Source organism: Odontesthes bonariensis, chromosome 19, assembly GCF_027942865.1.
Source record: "Odontesthes bonariensis isolate fOdoBon6 chromosome 19, fOdoBon6.hap1, whole genome shotgun sequence".
Classification (NCBI taxonomy): Eukaryota; Metazoa; Chordata; class Actinopteri; order Atheriniformes; family Atherinopsidae; genus Odontesthes; species Odontesthes bonariensis.
Genome location: NC_134524.1, coordinates 8701901 through 8724397, shown reverse-complemented (window position 1 = coordinate 8724397; position 22497 = coordinate 8701901). Strand labels below are relative to the sequence as shown.

Below are 22497 nucleotides of genomic sequence, written 5' to 3'. Positions count from 1 at the left end.
TCCCCCAGTACCGCCAGTTCTGGTCCTGTCCCATATTGGCAGGATTTTTTCGACACTGTATTTTCAAATCCTATACAAGTTGAGCATACAGTTCCTTACCAAGTGTTCTGGTCCTTATAGCTCATCCAAAGAGGCAGAGGTCCTGATCACTGGGTTATGGATCTGTTCATGTCTTTGTGGATGAGATGGTTAATCAGTAGTAAAATGATGATATAGCATAAGAGGTAAAAATGGGGGGAAAAAAAGGTGTTTCATGCGCCAACACTAAGACGGAATCAGCCTGATTCAGCCGGCTTCCTGAGATAACTCCATTTGTCAGTTATTTCTTCCTTAAGTCTAAGATATTTAATATATATAATTTAAGTTAATTTGCTGTTTTTGTTTGCTTCAGCGGCTCCACGCGGAACTTAGTTTATGATGCGGCATTTTGGATTCATTTGTCTTGTGTTTGATCAGCCTTGAATAGTAACTAAAGGGCTTAAAATATCACCAGCTGTGAGTCTCACTTGAGAATAGCTTTATGCCCTCAGGCTTCTTTCTTTCTTTCTTTCTTTCTTTCTTTCTTTCTTTCTTTCTTACTCTCTTTCTTTCTTACTCTTCTTTCTTTCTTTCTTTCTTTATTTTCTTTCTCTCAGACGACAGTCAAAAATCTGGAGTGTGAGCGCGTGACTTGATAGGGCGTCACGGGGGCTGTTTGACAGGCCGTCTCTCCTTCTCTTCTCTTCTTCCCATCAAAACAATGGCAGTCTGACGCAGTGAGGTCCGTGAAATACCAGAGCGTGTAACAACATGACTGAGATTTGACAGAAACACGCTTACAGTCTGGAACCGCTTTGAACTTGCCACCAATTTTCCTCCAGGAGTATTTGGGAGTGCTCAAAGCTTCCCAGAAAATCTCTCAGTTAGTCGGTGGTTGTTTTTCGCTATGTTTGTTGTTTTTAATGATCTTTTATTAGGGGAGGGGTTGTGGGTCCGAAAGGCGGGCTGAGCTCCACTGAATGTAACCCTTCCACATGTTACCAGAAGCTGGAACAGCTGAGCACCAGTGGTGCGCAGCGCGGCACGCCGAGAGCGCACGATAACTTGGAGAGAACCACTCTTGTCCTATCTAATAGTTTCATTTTCAAAGGGATATTTAAAACTGCGCCTCGTCTCACACTTACGAGCTTTTCTCTTTTTTTTCTTGGATGAGCATGACTGCTGCCGTTCTCGTGACAAACTTGACTTGAGCTCACGCAAAGAAAGCGACATGGAGACGTTCACCATACAAGACATGCTCATTAATTCCACTGATCTCAACAGGATTTTGTGCAGTTTTGGGATCAAGAATATTTCGGAGTGCGAGAGCGAGAAGAACTTGCCTCCCGAGCCTCAAGGTAAAGTGACTTTATGGGGTTTTATTACAGTTAAATGCAACAGAAGAGCTCATGAAACAGCCAACGAGTCTATTAAAATGTCTGATAAAGATTAGTCTAAATCGAACAACATAATCTGAACTCGTTTTTTTGCTTTTTTTTTTTTTTTGTTCTTGAGTCAGTGCGCGCACTGCGCGTTTGGCTCAGGTCCTCCGCGAGCTGTTTTTTCAGCGCACGTTGGTTTCTGCTTGGTCAAGTGAACCGAAGTACATCTGTGCACTTTGTGGACAAACAAACAGAGAGCACAGAATAATCAGTTTATTATGTATTTTAGAGGGGGAAAAAACACGCACTTATAGCCCGGAGTCATGCAGCAAGAGATGAAAATGCGCATACAGAGCATCCTCAGTGTGTTGTACATGAGTCAGTATTTTGGGAATAAATAGAGCGATGTTTGCTCAGAGGTCTTAAATTAATTTGAAAGTATAAACATTCGCTGCATGAGAGGAGAAGAGATGGCGAGGCTGCGTAAAGACTGGTCGCAGGCCCAAACTGAAGAATAATAATAACCATTACGCGTGTGTTTCTCTCAGATATCAACCAGACAGTCCGGATCGCCCTCTATAGCCTCATCTTCCTCCTCAGTGTCCTGGGCAACAGCCTCATCATCGTCGTCCTGGTGAGGAACCGGCGCATGAGAACCGTCACCAACCTTTTCCTGCTGTCCCTGGCCGTCAGCGACCTCATGGTCTCCCTGGTGTGCATCCCCTTCACCCTCATCCCGAACCTCATGAGGGACTTCATATTCGGCATCGGCATATGCAAGCTGGTCATGTATTTCATGGGTATGTGGATATGCTTTATGTGAATGTTTTAAAAGAACAAAAGTCTTTCATTCAACAACTGAACATTCAAGCTGCATAAAACACACCTTATAAATTAAACATAAACGTTGTGCTTAATTGATTTTCATATTAAGTAAGCCAAATAAATATATAATCACCTTTCATTCGGATTTCTAAGACATAAACCGGCAAAAGTCTGATTATGCTAATGAATCTGAAGCTAAAAGAGAGTGATTGCAGAGGTTAATGGACTGTTTTAGACAGGAAACACGGCCCCAATAATAAGAGAGCTGTCAGTGGAAACAGTGGAAGGGAATAAAATACTCTTTCAACAAGGTAATTGAACTTGGAGTGTTTGGAGAACAACAAAAATGGGAAGGTTGGAAAAAAAGAAAAACATACATGTCAACCAAGGAAGACGTCAAAGCATCAGGACAGGAACCTCAAAGCAATATGTCTGAAAATAGAAAATGTACAACCAAAGAAATGAAAGACAGATGAGCAGAAACAGGAGTCGATGTTAGTGATTCAGCTGGAACAAACCAGCTGAAGGAAATGGGATTTCCATCCAGAAAAGCCAAATGTTAACTAACCCTCACGGACGGATAAAGAAAATAAGGTCACAGCGGGCTAAAGAGAGGAAGTCATGGACTGTGGATGATCGGATGAAAAGTGATATTCAGTGATGAATCACTTTAGTTTGGTGCAGGTCTAAAGAAACATATGAAGATGATATGTGGCAGATGGCCGTCTTTACCGCTACAGTTAAAGCTCAGGTAGACACTGACATGTTGGACTCTTTTCTCGGGAGTTTTGGTGATGTTCACGACCGTTTTCAGGGTGATAATTCATCTTTCCAGATTTACTAACTCAATCTGTTGGAACATTTTTGGTGGAAATTGAAGAAAATTGGCACAAAGCTGAGCTGTCAGCTGCTGTACAAGACAGTTGGAATCTGATTGATAAATGTTTTTTGGGCTTTTTATGCCTTTAATGATAGGACATTTGGAGAGAGAGGGGGGCGCCATGCAGCAAAGGGCCGCCCGGTGCGGGACTCGAATCGGGGCCAGCTGCAGTGAGGACTGTAGCCTCTGTACATGGGGCGGCTGCTTAACCCACTACGCCACCGACCGCCCCATAAATGTTTTTAATTAAGTGAAGTCCTCAAAGAATTCAAGCTGTTATGAAAACCAAAAGAGAGGCAACGAAGTACAAACTTGGGAATTGTTTGGTTTGTGTTTCCATCATTTTTCCTCTTCTAAATTAAGAACAGAACAGTTTAATAACATAGTTTTGTGTCATCTGATGGTTACATATTTCTGTCAGTGTTTATAGCTGCACTCAAAATGATTTAACGCTCCATCTCTATCACATATGGTGAATTATTACAGTTTTTGTCACTTCAAAATGGAAATTAAAATCATCTGAGGCCATCCTGCCCTATGTTCGTTTCCCTCGAGGTTCAAATGCTCCACGAGGTTTAACGACCTTGAGCTAAAAACAGTCCTGGTCGAGGGAGACTTGATGTGAGAGAAAAATCAGAACATTTTGGTGCAAGTTTAGTTTTTCTCCAACTTATTTTTTCAGTTTCTTTTCAACGTTCTGCTTTCCTGAGGGAGCAGAAGTGGAAGAGATGGCCGAGTCGAGCTTTATTACCAGAATAGGCTGCCTATCTATGAAGTCCCACACAGCATCTCCACCTCTGTACTTCCCTCTATGCCTGCTCTCTATTTCTACACTGACAGAACCCGACTAGGGATTTTCCTTCTAAGTTGCTTTGGATAAAAAACGCCTGCCAAATGCATAAACATAAACATAAACATAAACATAAACATAAACATAAAAGTGATGTTCATGCCTCGAGAAAAACGGATGAATGTCACTCGCGATGGTAAACAGAACCTGTTGGAAGTCTGGGTCCCTGACAGTTTCACTCAGATGTTTCTCTTAATGCACCATCAGTCCGGGTTCAAGTACGTATGAGCAGGATTTGGAAACCAAGCAACTTCCCAGAAATTGAATAGATTCCAGTGAGGGAGGAAGACTCTGTGTTAATGATTTGTGAAGAAGTAAATAAACCTCCAAGACAGCAGATCTTATGTAACATTTTCTATCGCCTTCTGTTTTTTTAGCAAGTTCGAGCACAACTTTCAAACGAATGTATCCTCAGCTGGAAGCTTCGTTTACACCTTCACCGCTTTGTTGACTGAGCGCAACTCATCAACCTAAATAAACGGAGCTTTCTACAACGTGGTAGAAGTTGTGAATTTAGTCTATTTTAAGCCTGAAGTTCCTAAACCTAACCGAGTGGTGTTACTGCTTAAACCTGACCAAATATAGGGTGAAAGTCGAGCATCAAAACATTCCTAGACCTGAGTTCCACAGTCGCCCAAACAACCTTTTAATATGGATTTAGTTGCTTCTTAGATGTGGAAACACTTCGATATACGTGATTTTTTTCTTGGTTTTCATGTCCATCTTCGCACAAATAAATAAGTCACGTTCAAGAACCCGAATCAATAGGTAATCTATAGGTTATCGATTAAATTGTATTGAAAATATAGGTCGTTTGTGAATCCCTTTAAATATGAGCCACAGCTTTACTTCCTGTAAAGCACCAAACCTACAACCAGCAGGAGGGAAATGCGACTCGTATGAGCATTTCCACGTCAGACTAGACGTCATTCTCAAGTTTTTTCCACAAAATCCCCATCAGGAGAACGAACAGGAACAAGGTTGGATGGCGCAGCAACATGCAGTGCTATCAATCATTCAGGCATTCGTGAGGCGTGTTCAAGAGCAACATATGACAACTCTTTTTTTCCTACAACGTTTCTTTAAAGTCCCGCTCCAGCAGTGCCTGACCCAGGTGCGTAGCACCAAATTTGGGGCCCCAGGAACAACCACTACCATGCATATTTGAACCAACATCGACCTTAGGCTTTTGGGACACTTGTATAGGCTAATAGTTATTATGAAAATAAATACATTTAAGACAAATATGGCTTCTATATCACAATTATGTGGTAGCCAACAAAATGAGAGATTATATTTTAATTATTTGACTTCGGCTGCTATCACAGTGGTATGCAACGGAATGGGAATGGGATAATCAGTTACTGTAGGCTGTAATTTTGACATTTGGGCTCACCTTTCTCGGGAAAGAAATCAGTCAGCAGTTGCTTTCCTTCATTTTGTTTCCTCTGTCTCTCTTGCCTTTCTTTTCTTTCCTGAAAGCCTGATTTTATTTTAATTTTTAATGACATCTTTCATGTGGCAGCTGCTGCGTTTAATGCCTAATAATGAAGTGAGTGAAATTTATTGCGCATGTACAATCAAAAGTCCACCAGAAGGCGGACTAAACCAATGCGCACTGATAATGGGGGTGTCTGATCTAGATTGTAGCCTATTTGCAGGCTGGGATATACATTTCAACAGATGTATTTCCAGAGAACATTGGATTTGCATAAATTACCAACATATATTAGCCTGGGAATTCCCATGCTGCTTTGCGCTCGATTTCATTCTCACTGCAAAGTCAGCCTGGAAACCACCGCCCTTATTTTTGCCAGAGTTTGGGAACCAATCACAGAACGGGGGGGGCAGCAAGACGATGACGACGTCTATGCGCGACACCGAAGCTTGTAGAGTGTTAATCCAACATGACAGCGGGCACAACGTTACCGTTCAATGCAGCCTTAGAAAGTGTTTCGGAGTAGATTCACCCTAGGGTCATTTGAACCGTGACATCCAGCCAAGTAGCCCACCCGAAGTTTTTCCGATATTGGCTGAACATCAGCTGAATTACTGAGTTATCCCGAATAGCTTAGTACAAGCGCTAACGGACCCTGGCAGTATCTCCAAAATTACCACACTAAAATCACATGCCATGACACCAAACTTCTACAGTAGTACAAATATGGTCTGTACTCACCAAACGATGCATTTTGAAGTTTGTACATAGTCCAGGAGTTTATTATTATCATCAACACAAGCCCGATAGCTTCTCTGCTGCTAAAGCTGCGTTGACGTCACTTCTGGGAGCTGGGAGCTTCAAAGTAAGATGAGGGTTGATCTACTACTGTAGACAACAAAGCAAGGCTGCTCAATTTCTCCATTATTAAAATAAATTCACAACTCTACAACATAAAAATTCATGTAGAATATAGCATATAGGCCTACTTTGTTGTCAATTTAAGTAGCTTAGAGCGCAAGTTTACTTTTATTTTCCATTTTTTTTCTTCTTCCTCGTCGAATTTCTGTCGTCATCTGGTATAAGTGATACAATTGGCTATGAATCGCGCGCAAAGCAGCATGGGAAGAACCTGACGTCATTTGATAGACATTCGTAGCGCCCAATAAACGGCTCTAGGCATTCGTAAACCACGCCTCAAATACGAGAAAACGCACACCTAGTTCCCAGACCACCATCTCATCGAGATTGTGGACGCGTCAGCCAGGCTAAACATATATTGACATTATTTAAAAATTGATTTCCCTTAGGGCCCCCCCTGTAGGCTGGACCCTGTGAATCAGTCTGACTTTTCCCCCCTGTTCGACGCCGCTGGCCTGACCCCCGAAAAAGTCTATTTTCCTGAAAACTGTTGTGGGGATAATTGAATGAGCAAATAAGCTCCACCCACATCTCCACCCCTCACTTTCCCTGTCTTCCAACTTTGCCACCATCATATTGTAAACAGCAAACAGCAGTAAAAGAATAATCAGGGCTACTAATTCTCATTCGCTGAGTGCCAGAATCATGGGCTTTTCACATAAGTTGCAGCAACCGCTTGAGCCAAGTTCATGTTCAGCGACATATCGGTGTGACTCTGGGAAAAACCTGCTTCCCAGTAGGCTTTTTAAAGGGATAATCCAGCGTAAAATGCACTTTAGATCAATTTACGGGATGTTGGGAGTGCATACGTTGAGCTGACATCAAAATCATGTCATTCGGATGTGTTTTGAGAATTTCGATTTGACCGTTTTTAGCCAAAAGTCGTTAGCCTGGAAGTGATGAGGGCATATCGTATCGCCGCTACAAAACGCTATTTTTATACCTCTTCTACAGCTCCAAACAACATAACACTTACGTGGTAGTGAGTAGAGGGTCCCTAAAGCCAAACCGAAGTGTCCCGAGGTCTTCATGTGGTCGGATATAGAGTCCAGAATGAATTTCATCAAGCCAGTATCTTTCCGTAAATGTTGCTGCTGCACCTGCCGCTAAGACCGTGGTGAAGTTGGTTTGATATTGGTTTGAAAAAAAAGACACCTTATTTCCTTATTGTGAATATCTGTCGAATATCCAAAATCAAACCAACTTCACCACGGTCTGTAGCGGCAGCTGCAGTAGACACATTTCCGGAAAGGTACTGGCTTGATGAAATTCATTCTGGACTCTCTATCCGACCACATGAAGACCTTGGGACACTTCGGTTTGGCTTTAGGGACCCTCTACTCACTACCACGTAAGTGTTATGTTGTTTGGAGCTATAGAAGAGGTATAAAAATAGCGTTTTGTAGCGGCGATACTCGATGCCCTCATCACTTCCAGGCTAACGACTTTTGGCTAAAAACGGTCAAATCGAAATTCTCAAAACACATCCGAATGACATGATTTTGATGTCAACTCAACGTATGTACTCCCAACATCCCGTAAATTGATCTAAAGTGCATTTTACGCCGGATTATCCCTTTAAGCCGTGTACCACAGGTACAGAGTGTTTTTCTGGGAAAGGTTGGAAAAGACCCGGAAATGAAGCCAGTTATGGCCGGGCTGCTCGTGGCAAACAATTGAGACAGAGGAGACACGTTAGAGACTATTAACTTGCCGACATGCCCTCTCATACTTGCAGTGTCTCCCAGATAAGTGGTTGGAATAGCTTCAGTCTTCATGATAAGTTTAGCTGGTGAAGAGAGGAGTCGACCCGGCGGCCACAGCAGGAAACCTCGGCCTACAGACGGATGTCTGACCTGGCGTCCAGCAAGAAAACACATCAAAAGAAATCGAATTATCAGACATGCCTGCTCGTACTCACAAGCGTCAGTCAGACAGGTTGTCGAGTCGAACGCTGAGCGTTCCTCTGGTTTAGCTGCTGACTCTGGAGCTCTGGTACTTTTAAGGTCTCCAAATTTATATGTAGTTTGATGCTTTGAATAAGACACGAAGGCTGACAAGAATCTGATTTCACACCATCGCAGTCGTAAACAGAACATGTCACATCTGTTGTTTTAGACCACAGAAAATAAATTTATAAAAATTTAATAAAAAAAAAATTGAATTTAAAAAATTTAAATTAATCTAATTTAAAATAATTTAATTAAAAAAAAAAAATTTCATAAAAAAAATTATTTCATAAAAAAATGTAATTAATTAAAAAAAATTTAATAAAATTAAACACACCAACTAAACTTGGTTGGTGCCGGGGGTTGGGTGTACAGATAGAATATAAACAAAGTGGACACCTCTGACAGCAGATATTTTGTTATCTGCTGTTGTTATAAACACATTTAATTATATTTACACGCTTTAAAAGACAAATTACAAAGATGTTCTGTCGATAACAACAAACCTCTTCGAAGTCTTTTTTAAAAATAAGCTCTCATTTTAGTTTAATTTAAGATGGTGGCAGAGGGACAATCCAACAGTCACAGTATATGACGAATGTCCATATTGAGTTTATAAGCTGTGAAGCAAGAGTAAACACTTGCTTTTTCCCCCTTTAAACCACAGATATGATTCCTTATTCATCTATAAACCAAACAAAGTTTCACAGTACTGCCAAATTCTATTATGTTCCTTCGACAGTAGATCAACAGTAATGTCACAATAAGAAAAATTGATCCTTTACTAGACAAGATGGCAAATATCTCAACTTTTTACATGTTTTTCTCTTCATTAAGAAACACTACGTCTTCATATCTGTATCGTGCTGCATTTTATTTCAATGTTTCCAGGTATTTTCATTCAAGCATTTGAAATCTTCTGTACAGACAGCTTCTAGGAAGAAGAGTCAGAGCATTCAGGGACGTGAATTAGGTCTTCAGTCGATTTAATTAGCCTTTTATTCTGGTAAATACCGGCTTACTTCTTCTCCTGCCTCTCAGAAAGCCTCCGCAGGGATCTTTGCAGCGAGGTGGAATCATTGCAGATGATGCTCTGCGTAATTATTTTTCATTTTCATCCAATTACTGCCCAACAAGGAAATGTGATTTTAATTTCTTTCTTCACTTCCTGCTGCCTCATTTGGCCGTTCGCAGAGATCAGCGTGCTGTCCTTTGGGATTACTAAATAATTTTTCCTTGTGTTTATCTGTTTATGTGTCGCTCTCTTGGATTGTAGACAGCAGTAATTTGTGTGTATTTATAGATCTTCTTGTTATTGTTATGGAGTGTGTTAACGCTGATCAGACAACCCAGGATGTGCTCTGTTGTTGCTCAGTAGTTAAACTTATTGTGACAAAACATTAATGTGCCAAATTATCAAAAACATTACAGTGGACATGTTTTGAGGATGTCTGCGAGTCACAAAAGATTAATGATCAACAAAATAAGATTAATACCTCTGTTTTGTCTTTTACGTTTGAAATAAAGCTACAGAAATGGAGCCGGTTAACTTAGCGTGGCTTAAAAGTTAGCCAACAAATGCTTGAGCTAGCTTAACATACGATATGCTATTTGTGAAATTTGTACAAAAACAGTGTTAAAAACTCCGATTGCAATTTTATTCATATTTTGTGAACTTAACATCTAACTGTTGCCAGTCTACTTAGTGAAGTTAACTATTGTATAAACAAGATGTAAAATGTAAACGAGGGAATAGTTAGACATGCTAGCTTTTTACCAATTTCCCACCATTTACCCTCTTCATGCTAAGCTAATCATCAGATACCAAACAGTGTTTAGCCTACAAATTAGCCGACATCTGCAGTTTTCTTTGGCCCACATTTAGCTGGTGCCAACGCAGACTTTGGTTGCACAAAGCAGTCACATATCCACCAGAAATTGCCCAAATGGGCATTTTCTTTGGGCCTCGCCTGGTCCTCATTGGCCATAAAAAGCTGGTTTATGACATTTCGGCCACATCTGTAGCCTGACTACGTCATACTCATGATTCTAGTCAGAATGTGAGTCTGATACCGCTGGATAGAGTTTTGAGTATGTTTCAACCGAACCAGGAGAAAAAATGCCTCTTCGCTCAATTGGATAGACCTACAACCAATCGGAGCAACGTAGTATGTGACGAAGATTAAGCGTCCATCCCAAATCCTGTAGGAAGGACGGCAAAAACATATTTTCTATCGATAAAAGCCGATGGCAGAATCTACACACCCTAGCTCTCCAGCGGCAGCCATGTTTGTTTCAAACGAATTCAAACTAAGCGCTCTTTAGTGACGTAGTCGATAATGTCCCTGTTGATCATCTGCCCATCATCGTATAAAGCCCGCCCTGGCAATCTGATTGGGTCGACTGTCGCGATGTCGAGCATAGAGATTTCCCAACTGAGCAGAGCCACACCGAACTTCCTGACCAAAATTTTTATGGGCGGGGCTAAATTCGGCTGGCACCCAGGATACCACATCTGGGCCATTTAACCCTAATCCCTGATAGGGGACATTTTTCGTCCACTTGGGCTGTGCTTTCTCCTCTAATTTCACACTGTAGATAGTGATACTCATCATATTTGGTCCAGTTGTGCATTTTTGACTATTTTTTCGAATTTCAAACACACATCATTTACAATGCAATTTTTCAGCATTGTGTAGAAAAAAAACTCCTTAATTTCTGAAAAGGGAAATTTTTTGACCTAAAAACATCATATATTAATATTTTTTTCCACTTTTTTTTCATAAATCTTTTATTCCACTTCAGTTCTGATCATAACTACCAAGTTTTCAATTATTTTCAAAAAATTTAACCCTTTAGATGCCAATTTGAACTTTTTAGCCCAAATTTTAAGCCTTTAGGTGCCAGTATTTTCAAAATATGGAATGCAAAGTGGAATTATTGAGTAGGGGTCATTATGGTCTGGGATATGTCAATGATTAGCAACAACGTTGATTTTAAATTTTTTTGTTATGCCTGATTTAAAAAAAAAAAAAAACTCCTTAATTTCTGAAAAGGGACATTTTTGTCCCCTTCTAAAATGATCCCCAAAATCCCATATGTTAATATTTTTTTCCACTTTTTTTTCAGAAATCTTTTCTTCCACTTCAGTTCTGATCATAACCACCACCTTTTCAACTATTTAAAAAAAAAATCACCCTTTAAATACTAGTGTATATGAGGTTAACACCAATTTCTGTTAAAAAACACACACAAAAACTGCTACATTTTCAATGTATGCAATGCAAAGTGAAATATTCTATGGGGGATTATTAGGTCTGGGATATGTCATTGATGAGCAACAACATCAGTTTTATCAGCTTTTTAGTTTTTCTGCAATGGCAGATTACAGATCATAGACATCCATTATAATGAATGCAGCATGGGTGGCTTCTTGGTGTCAGCCAATCAGAGCCCAACGCTGAATTCCAGTTTTGGGTTTTGTTCTCCGTGCAGGGGTCTCGGTAAGTGTTTCGACTTTTAACCTGGTGGCCATCTCCCTGGAGCGCTACAGTGCCATTTGCAACCCGCTGACTTCCAGGACGTGGCAGACAAAATCCCACGCCGCCAAGGTCATCACTGCCACGTGGGTGGTGTCCTTCGTACTGATGCTGCCGTACCCCATCTCCAGCACGCTCAAGCCGTTCACCCGCCTCGACAACAGCACCGGACACATGTGCCGCCTGGTGTGGCCAAATGACACCATCCAACAGTCCTGGTGAGTTAACTTAAAAAGAGTTTGGTTCAGATGGCAACTTTATTGATTTTCTCACCCTGGTGCTGCAGGTGTGCCACACACTTCTGACCCTTAAAAAAGTTCAAGCAAACACCTCAGTTGCTGCTGATTTGTCAAGTCAGCACGTTTACAGACGACATTTAAAAAAACACAACTTTTCACAGAGCCGTTTTGGCCGTCGCCTTCCTCTCAGTAAGATAAAAACAAATGCTCATTTCCATCCACTCATTACTCTTAACAGGTCTTAAATGTTGCAGGTATGTGTCTCTGCTGTTGTTGCTCTTTCTGATTCCTGGCATCGTCATGATGACAGCTTATGGGCTGATCTCCTTGGAACTCTACCAGGGAATCAGGTTTGAGCTGTCCAGCAGGAAATCCCTCAGAGGTATGAACACTATTCTTCTCTTTATTTATTACCTGCTGTAAAGCACTTTGGAGCATTGTAAGGATTGTCTGTAAAGGGCTGTATAAATAAAGTATATTTACATTTACCATCAAAACACAATTGTGAACAATAGGACAAAAAAGTTCTAACCAAATACTTCCCAAACATGTGCTTTTTATGCTGTGGAGTAGCACACATTTGATGCATTTCTAACACGCCGACGTCTCTGGAACTGATTTAAAATATAACGGAGGTGCCCATTTTAATCACTTTGCATGGTTGATCAAGAATGAATAAGTTACTCACGTCTGGTTGCACATAAATGACATTATGAGACTGAAGCAGTCTTGGTTTGTGTTATTGTTTGATGATAAATATGGAAGTTTTTCTGCGCCAGAGTTTGAATACGAATTTCTAATATTGAATTTTTACAGCATCAAAATCAGACTTTGAATTTGAAAAACCAACAGTGTAAAAAGAATTCAACATCTAAAAAAAAATTGAGTGTAAAAAAATTCAACATCTAAAAATTCATTGGAAAAAGAACCAGACTCAACATCCGGGTAAACAGGGAGAAGCAATCGATCCCTGTCTCAATTCATCCAACGGCAGCCAATCAAGTTATGCTCCATTGGACAGATCAGCTCAATAGATATTAGTAATATCTATTACTCAATTTTACTAACACAAATGGCAAATAAAGTAAACTCACTCACCGAAGCACCATCACCCGCGTTGGTGGACATGGCTGATCTCATCTTTCCTGTGGCGTACCCCAGGGGTCTGTCTTGGGTCCATTGTTATTTGCTCTATACATGCTTCCATTAGGGCACATTATTAATAAATTCAGTGGTGTATCTTATCATTGCTATGCTGATGACATTCAGTTATATATCTCCTGCAAACCAGAAAACCAATCCAACTTTGCTGTTTCACAAGACTGTTTGGGTGCCATTAGTGAGTGGTTGGCAAATAACTTCCTCCAGCTGAACACTGAAAAAACAGAGGTTCTAATTATTGCAGCTGAGAACTCAGCCCCCAAAATTGCCCAGAGTATTGGGTTTGTTTCATCAGCTGCTCAGTCAAAGCTAAAAAACCTTGGGGTTACCTTCGACCGAAGCATGCGCTTTGAGGAGTAGCACGAAATTGTTCCTTCCAGCTCAGAAATATAGCAAAACTCCGGTCCATTGTGTCCCGGCCTGAGCTGGAGATGATTATTCATGCATTTGTGTCCTCCCGGTTAGATTATTGTAATTCACTTTTCACATGTCTCACCATATCATCTCTGAACCGTCTACAAATTATTCAAAACCCTGCAGCCAGGTTACTGACTAGATCCAACAGGATGACTCACATCACACCCATTCTACTTTCCTTACACTGGCTGCCTATAAGGTTCAGGATCCAGTTTAAAATTCTTCTCATCACATGCAAAGCCCTTAATCATCAGGCACCCGGTTACATCTGTGACCTGATCCACCCCTATAACACAACCAGGCCTCTTAGGTCCTCAGACCAGAGCTTATTGACTGTCCCCCGCTCTTGTCTAAAGACAAAGGGTGATCGTGCCTTTGAGGTAGTGGCTCCAACTCTTTGGAACTCTCTTCCTCTCTGTCTACGGTCTGCAGCTTCTTTAGACATTTTCAAAAAGAATCTGAAGTCCTAACTATTTAAAATAGCTTTTATCTGTTCTTAAAGTGCCCATCTGCTCTGTAGCCTCATGCTTTTCTGCAATTACTGTGTTTTCTTATGTGTGTATATGATGTGTATATGAAATGTTGACTTGCATCGTATTGTGAAGCCCTTTGTGAATTTTATTTTCTGTGAAAGGTGCTATACAAATAAATGTATTATTATTATTATTATTATTATTATTATTATTATTATCTTTTAATATTCTCTCTTCCCTGACAGACAGGCCATCCAGCACCAGCAGCATCAAGCCGGGGGACAGTGATGGCTGTTATTTGCAAGCCTCTAAAAAGAAGAGCTTAACAGTGAGTTCCAGCAGCGGCGCCAACCCCAGCAGCAACGCCACGCCGGGGCGAGTGTTCAGCAACAGCTCCACATCCAACCTCATGGCCAAGAAGCGCGTCATCCGCATGCTCCTGGTCATCGTCTTTCTCTTCTTCCTGTGCTGGACTCCCATCTTCGTGGTCAACGCGTGGCAGGCCTTCGACCGCCGCTCCGCCTACCGACTCACCGGCGCTCCCATCTCCTTCATCCACCTGCTGTCCTACACCTCGGCCTGCGTCAACCCCATCATTTACTGCTTCATGAACAAGCGCTTCCGCCAGGGCATGCTGTCCACCTTCACCTGCTGCAGCTGCCTCCGGAGGGGCATCAGCAGGAACAGCAGCTTAGGGAGGTCAGCCGGAAGCCGGATCTCCAAAGGGGAAGCGGGCGGATCGAGATCGGAGCCAAGGACCCCTGAGCAGAATGGTCACACTCCTCCAAGTGGAGCCAGCACACGGTTCACTTACACCGGCATCCGTGCATCTGCCTGGAGTGAGCTGACGTAACCTGGACCGGTACGTCTGCGCAGGAGTGCAAACACACGAGGGGAACCGGTGGGGTGTCGTAAAGCCTTCGCAGGGTTTTCTGGACTAGTTTATGAGCAGTTCTGTTGCTTTCGCTCAGTGTGACGTGGCGTGGGTTGTATGGGTTAGCCACTGCGGAGCAGCACTGTTGTGCATTCAGCACACAACACAGTGAAAATGTTTACTCAAAACTTTCATCGTCCAAGAGTACTTACTGACCGACTGACGCCAGATGCTCCTTAGCGTCAGGAACCACGAGTCTAACATGAAGTGGTCTGATGCAGCAGGAAAACAGCCAATATCTCATTCTCCACGTGTTCCTTTTGCATTTTTAAAACGACAATTGGCTATAAAAGGTCTTCATTTTTCTTACTTACGACCAAATGAAATTCTTCATGACCTGCCCTACTTGGCTTCCCCTAATATTCTCACGCTAACAGTTACAGATCTCAAGTCACTGTGTTAAATTAGCTTTCACGGCCGTCTGCCAGAAAGTTAGAGCCTGGGGCACCTGCTCAACCAGTTGAGCTGTCTCACATCTGGCAACCAATACAACCGAGGCTGAAGCTCCTTGACACAGCTGGGCTGGTTAAGATTCCCGGCCTGTGGCCCTCAGACCCCGTTCCTGTCAAACATCTTTTAAAATAAGGCTAGAAAAAAAAGAAAGCCTGAAATAAGGGAAATGCAGGAGGGAAGGGGCTACAGCTAGCTGATTAGCATCGCCTGAACTTTCTTTCTAATATATCAAATAATTAAAATATCCCCTCTTATTGTCCAAGTGTTGTGGAAAAAAAATAAACAAAACCCCCAAAAAACATTTCACATATTTGTTTCATGCAGTGGAATTTAACCAATAGTCTCCAACAGCTGCTAACTAGACCTCGAAGGCTTGGCGTGCCCGTCTATCGAGGCAGCCATTTATTTCCATTCATATACTGTTTTACAATATGTTACGCTGCTTCAGAAACTTTCAATGTTTGTGTAATTAGCTATAGCCTATTACTCCAACTGTTGCATGATAATACAGTTTGAAGCAAACTCTCAGCAATAGTGGAGGTTTACTGAAGTTACAAGCTTGCGTGTGGTTAGCTTAGAGACTAGCATGACAAGCAAAATAGCGGGAAAGAGCTAGCTTGTCAAATACTCAAAAAGGACTAGTTAATAGTGCTTTTCCTGTTTTTAGAGATGGCTAACACTTTAATACCAATCCTTTTTTTAAAAATGTTTTAATCTGTGGTCAAACATAAAAGCGTTTTTGTATGCGAATCAGTGCTATCTATGCTAAGCTATCTAAGCTAACTGCCAGACAAACCCAAGTTTACCTTGACTATTCACTTAGCAGCCAGTAATGGAATGAAAAACTTAAAAGAGGCCACTTATATTTCTGAAATAACCGCATACTGAGAATATCTGAAATTTGAGAGAACCCATTCGGAGAAACAAAAGCAGTAAAACTATTTATCACTTTTGAACACGCAGCTGCAGGTATTCTGATATTTGTAAACCGACTTATTTGTTCATCTTCACACTGAGATGCTATTGCACCCAGTAGCTCCACAACAAAATCCCCCACTGTACAAATAGTTCCTGTCCTTGACCCTTTGTATCTGTGTACATAAGGCACTTTGAAGCTGGAGAGGCCTTATCAGTTTGTGGGATTTTTAACACCTGCAACTTCTCTTACAGGAGTAAATTCCTGCCATCACCCGAGTGATTTCCACACTTTCTTGCTATTAAATATAGCAGCGTCGATGTAGCAATTTATTCCCGTTTTCTTTGTATCTCGATGTAAGGTCTAATGTTGATAACGGCAATGTTGCTCTGTAATTTGTCGTTTTTTGGAGGAAAATGTTGTAACTTTAAGCATTTTGTTCAGTTGCATGACATATGACAATTTTAGGCACATAGCTGAATGTATAAACACAATCCCAGTGATTTTACTCACTTGTAACCTTATCCAAGTGTGGATCTGCGAGACAAATCATGTTCTCTGTGACCCATAAACTCATAACCGACTTTGACTGGCTGGGTGTGCAGAGAGAAGAATAATTCAATGCTTTTAACAGCTTTAATGAAAGTGTTAAAAGGACTGAGGGATTGTCGTGGGGCTTCTTTGTTGATGCACGGCCCAACTCGAAGGCAGCCACCGGAGCATAAAGGAATATAATTTGAATACCAAAAAGGACATGTCTGGGTCCATCAACCGTAATTAAGAGTAAACAAAATAAATGTACTTGCTTAAAGCTTCAATTAAAAACACACAAAACAAGATTTTATATCACTTTTTTAATTCTCGTTTTTATGCCAATATTGCAAGTTTTTTCTTGTTTTTTTTTCTTCTTTTAATGACATACAGATTTGAGCATGATCTGGAGCTGCAATATGTACAAAAACAAACTAACATGTTATAAAAAAAAACAAAAAAAACAAAAACAAAAAAAAAAACGTCCCCTTTGTTTTGACGTTATTGCTAAATGTTACAAACGGCACAGGTTTCTACCATCAGCAACCCTTTGAGCACTGAGTTTTCTACCACAATGACACCTCTGCTTACCATTTACGAGAATAATACACAGATAAGAGTGAGAGAAGTTAAAGATAGTGGAAGGATGGGAAGAAGACGAAGAGGGAGGAGCCGACAACCAAAAAAAGTGATCAAACTGTAGCAAAGCTAAGCATAAACAGGCTGTTAAAACAAAAAAAAAAGGTGAGCACTCTCTAAATGTTCATACGAAAAACATGAGCCGTAAAGAGTGAGGATGAAATGTGTGAGAGAAATAGAAAGGTTAGCGCTCTGTAGTGCAAACAGCCAAATAGTCTTAAGTAGAAGTAAGGCTGAGTGCGACAGAGAAGAGCTCCACACTCCTTTTTTTTTTTTTTTTTTTAATGTAATCGTTTAAAGCTGCCTCTCACTCTGCCCCGTTTTGTATAGCAGTGCATGAAAACTACATTATAAAAGACATTTGGCATATTAGAGGATACATACATTGTTCAGAGCTCATAAAAACACATACACAAGAACAGCTGCTTTTTGGAGGTGTAAAAACAAACATGACCGGACGAGTAAGAGAGGAAAAAAACTGTTAAGATACGCTGATGAGACGCCGTTCTCTCTCCGACAGCTTCGTCGCCGGGTTAACATCAATACAACGTGGACTGTGAGAAGGTTTGTAACATTTTTTTGACCCCTTTTGACAGTTCGTCCCCTCCACGTCGTCGCGCAGCGATCCCTTAAAAGTCTGCGCGTCCAAAGAGGGGGTAAAAAAACAAAAACAAAAACCAAACTGTAAACCGGCTCCGATTGTCAAGGCGACATATTTGTGGGACGCATGCATCACCGCTTTTTATTAGTTTGAGCGAATGTGACAAAAAAGCTGCTCCGTTTTAGACTCGCAAGAAGAGATGACGAGGAGCTTAAAGAGGCGACATGTAAACAAAACCCCCAAAAGTATCCAAGCTTGACTGGCAGGTGAGGTGAGGTGAAAGGGGGGGGGGGGGGGGGGGGGGGGGGGGTAATGCAGAGGCTCTGTTAAAAACAATTTTTAAGAAGACGCGTAGAAATAGGTTCATGTTAAAAATCCACAGTTGAGTTTTGTGTGACCTTCGTCCTGCAGAGTAAAGGGTTCAGGCTGACCTTGGCTCGTCACAGGAGCTCGATGTGAAGAAGCGCCACCGCTCGGGGTCCTTTAAGTCCTCCGCCGCTCCAGGACAGAACAGGAAGTGGCGTCCCAAACCAAACCGAGGCAGCACGGGCAATAATGCACTTCTTCTTCTTTTTTTTTTTTTTCTTTTTCCGTTTTCCGACATAAGACAAGGGGAGACTCTGTACCAATAATTTAAAAATATCAATATTACAATATAAAACATTTAACATTAATGACAAACAGGTGGGCAAAAGAAGGGCGAAACGGGGGCATAAGTTAATTCTTTCCTCTTTTTTTCTCTTTTTTTTTTTCATACATCGAAGGGGGGTGCAAGCGAATCCTTTTCTGTTCCTATTTCAAGGTGTAACAAAACTGTGAAATACTTCATTAAGCAGACATTCAAGTTACAGTATAGTTGTTCTTTTTTCCCCCAAAGCGTCTACAGTTGAACTGTGAGATCACAAGTATTGCCTTTGAATGAATGTTTGCTGACATTTGGATCCTGGTGGAAGACAGAAAAAACCCAAAACTTTCTTCTTCTTGGAGGAGTTGGAACACTTTTTTTTTTTTAAAAAAAGAAATGGAAAGAGTCTGACTCAAATATCCATAACAGCGACAACATATGAAAGACAAAACACTCACGCACATACGCATTCTGCTGGCTGGTGAACTAGTGCTCAGGCGGACAAGTATAGAAAAGAAAAATTAAAATAAAAAAAAAAACGACTTAATGACCTGTACAATATTGCTGTTATTGTTTGGAAGAAGAAAAAAACGCACATTTTCAATCAATAACACACACTTAGAAGGCCTTTTATGCTCCCCGCGGGAGATGCAGTCGCCGTGAATATGCGTGAGTGCAACGAGTCGGACGAGCGAGGAGACGATTCTGCAGAGACGAGACATCCCAGGAAAGAAAAGAAGGCCGAGAGGAGCTCAACAAGCGCTCGGGACACATTGTACCAACCAGTGAGAATCAAAATAAACGGGTTTTTTCTTCTTTTTTTTGTACTTGTACACCAAGAACGAAGGCTCGAGAGGTCCCTTCCGAAGGCTGCTTTGCATGAAAATGCGTTTCTAGAGACGGCGGAGCTCCTGTGATAAGAAGCCAGGCATCAGCTTTGCTTTTTGTGCTATGCACAGGTTCTTCCAACGTGAGTAAACAGCAGATAAGAAAAAGTGTTTTTTTTGTTTTTTTTTGATGGAATTGAAGTTTTCAATAAGGCCACATCTTTTTTTTTTTTTTTTTTCTAAATTTTTTTTGTTTGTTTTTCCTTTAAACAAAAAACAAAAAAACCCACCGGATATTAATGCCACCAGAACTAGAGCAAAACACTGGAAGACACCTCGCCGGGTGCGGTATTCGAGACAAGTTTCACGACATTGTTTTGATACGCTAGCAGTGAGCAACAGATAGAGGATATTAGATATGTGACTGGTCTAACTGTGTACACAGTAAGAATATACAGTACTAAGGCTATCCTTTAAAGTCATGACTACGCTTATTACAAGTTTGAAAATGGCAAAACCAGCTTGTTTTTGTGACCACGAAAGTCTTATTTTCTTTTTGTTTCGGTCACGTTTTTTTTTTTTCTGCAAAATGTTGCTACAGCTCCGTGTGAGATGGTACTGATGTGTATACTTTCCAGGAGACATAGCGCACGTAAGAGTATTGCAGGCAAGGCAGAGGCGTTGCTTAAAGCTTTTCTTTTTAAAGACTTCATAAAAACCAATGATAAAAAATAGGCCCTCTGAGGTTGTTAACCCTAAAACCACCCACCCACCCAAACAAACAAACCCCAGACTTCAGATTATCCCCAAAAAGAAGATGCAGAAGTATCAAAACAAACAAATCAATCCAGAGACTGAAAAGCAGGCGTTTTGTAAGGTCACAACATACAGGTCGGGGGGGGATTTTGGACCTCAAAACAGGGGGGGGGGGGGAAAACAAAGCCCAAGCTCAGAGGAAGAATAGAAACTATTTGGTAACAAAAGTGTACTATATGTTTAATACAAAAAAGGTATGGAGAAAAATGTACCTTTACTAAAGCTTATACAAGATCCTTGGTCCATAAAAACTATGTTATCGTCCCGTTTTATGTGTGTCCCTCTGCGTCCGGACGCTCCCTTCAACAACAATACATCCGGCCCCCCTTTTAGGAATCCGCCGATGAACGCAGGAACAAAGAAAAGAAGAGGAATCATTATAAAAAAAACAAAAAAAAAACAAGAGGATGAAGGGCAAAAAAAATATATATTCCTTTTTTTTTTGTTTTGTACACGGCGGATGTATTGTTGTTGTGGTTCCTCACAGCTGAAGGAAGGTGCTGGTGCTCTGAGCCTGCAGGAACTTCACTCACTCCAAACACCAGGACCAGAAAGGCAGGTCCTCTTAAAGTAACCACAGGACAGAAGGTGTGTGGGGGGGTCACCCCCTTCAGGTGTCCCCTGCTCCTTTTTGTCCTGCCGCTTCTTTTCTTCTCAGCTTCTTTGTATCCAAAAGTAATACGCAGCACTTTAGAGTGGAGTCAGTTTTTCGGTTTATTTCCTATAGTCTTTATACACCTGGCGGCGTATATTTGCTCTGAAGGCATTCTGTAACGAGGGGGGCGACCCTGCGTGCGTTAGGACACCACGGCGGCGGCGGTGGAGGACGAGGACGTGACTCCCGCGCTGGAGGTGCTGTTGGGGCCGTAGACGCCGCCGGGGCCGCCGGCCTCCTGGCCGCCGCCGCTCAGCAGGCTGGAGTTTCCGGCGCGCAGGATGGCGCCGGCGGCGCTGCAGTGCGGCCGCGGCCCGGGCTCCGGCGTGTAGGTGAAGGTCAGTGTGGTGGAGTAGATGATGCCGTCGTTCCTCACCAGCGTGACGGGCACCTGGACCGGCTGCCGCACCCAGCGCCAGCCCTCGCGGAAGGCGGAGATGTCGGGCACCACGCACAGCATGCTCTCCGCACACCTGCGTGAGAGGGAAAGCGTTAAGCTGGCAGCCAACATTTACACCCGAGCAGAAGAAGAAACCTCATTACTGCTGCTATTAGACGCTTTCAATCACTTAGCAGGTGAGAGACGCCGCCTTCAGCTGCTGCATGTTCCAGCTGATCGTCTCTTTAAAGGGATAGTTCGCCTCTTTTGACATGAAGCTGTATGACATCCAATATTAGCAACATCATTTATGAACATTTTCTTACCCCCTGCTGCGTCCTGTGAGCAGAGTTCCAGCCTCGTTTTGGCGTTGATGAAGGTAGTCCGGCTAGTTGGCTGGGGTTTAAAAAATAAAGCGTCTTCCTTCTTAAAACAATACGCGTTCAAAAGAGTAATACATTTGCATCACAAAATCGTTCTCCAGGAAAAAGTCAGACCTCACAATCGCTTGGTCCTATTTTCTCTCCCTTCGTATCACTGTGTGCTGTGTAAACCGAGCAGTAAACACCGTAACAGGCGCGGCTGTCGGCAGGCGGCAGCACGCAGTGATACGAAGGTAGAGAAAATAGCGCCAAGCGATTGTGAGGTCTGACTTTTTCCTGGAGAACGATTTTGTGATGCAAATGTATTACTCTTTTGAACGCGTATTGTTTTAAGAAGGAAGACGCTTTATTTTTTAAACCCCAGCCAACTAGCCGGACTACCTTCAACACCAAAACGAGGCTGGAACTCGGCTCACAGGACGCAGCAGGGGGTAAGAAGATGTTCATAAATGATATTGCTAATATGAGATGTCATACAGCTTCATGTCAAAAGAGGCGAACTGTCCCTTTAAGTTGAGACACCCTCAGCTGGATTTAAATCAGCCGACTGGCTCGGACATTCAGGGATTTTCCATGTCTTAGCTCTGAGAAACTCTGGTGTTGTTTGGGATCAGCATCTTGTTGCAGGATGAGTTTGGAGGCTTTT

General features: G+C 41.9%; 2 protein-coding genes across 2 annotated transcripts in view; one reads left to right on the top strand and one right to left on the bottom strand.

Moving 5' to 3' along the window:
* Positions 1 to 772: 772 nt before the first annotated feature.
* On the top strand, positions 773 to 17234 carry cckar (cholecystokinin A receptor). Its single transcript, XM_075451901.1, has 5 exons — positions 773 to 1376; positions 1949 to 2200; positions 11759 to 12020; positions 12296 to 12423; positions 14338 to 17234. The coding sequence occupies exons 1-5, from the start codon at positions 1250 to 1252 to the stop codon at positions 14943 to 14945; spliced, it is 1377 nt and encodes a 458-aa protein (XP_075308016.1). The 5' UTR covers positions 773 to 1249; the 3' UTR covers positions 14946 to 17234.
* Positions 17235 to 18466: 1232 nt separating this feature from the next.
* Positions 18467 to 22497, bottom strand: part of rbpjb (recombination signal binding protein for immunoglobulin kappa J region b) — a 48438-nt gene continuing 44407 nt past the window's right edge. Inside the window, exon 11 of the mRNA XM_075451900.1 lies at positions 18467 to 21562. Within this exon, the coding sequence (XP_075308015.1) occupies positions 21232 to 21562 (331 nt within the window). The 3' untranslated portion in view covers positions 18467 to 21231. The remainder of the gene's footprint in view (positions 21563 to 22497) is intronic.

Bases quoted from the DNA above. Each gene is read 5' to 3' on its own strand.
- cckar (XM_075451901.1), top strand. From the start codon at position 1,250: ATGGAGACGTTCACCATACAAGACATGCTCATTAATTCCACTGATCTC. The intron at 2,201-11,758 runs GTATGTGGATAT...TTCTCCGTGCAG, and splicing joins GCTGGTCATGTATTTCATGG to GGGTCTCGGTAAGTGTTTCG. The intron at 12,021-12,295 runs GTGAGTTAACTT...TAAATGTTGCAG, and splicing joins GACACCATCCAACAGTCCTG to GTATGTGTCTCTGCTGTTGT.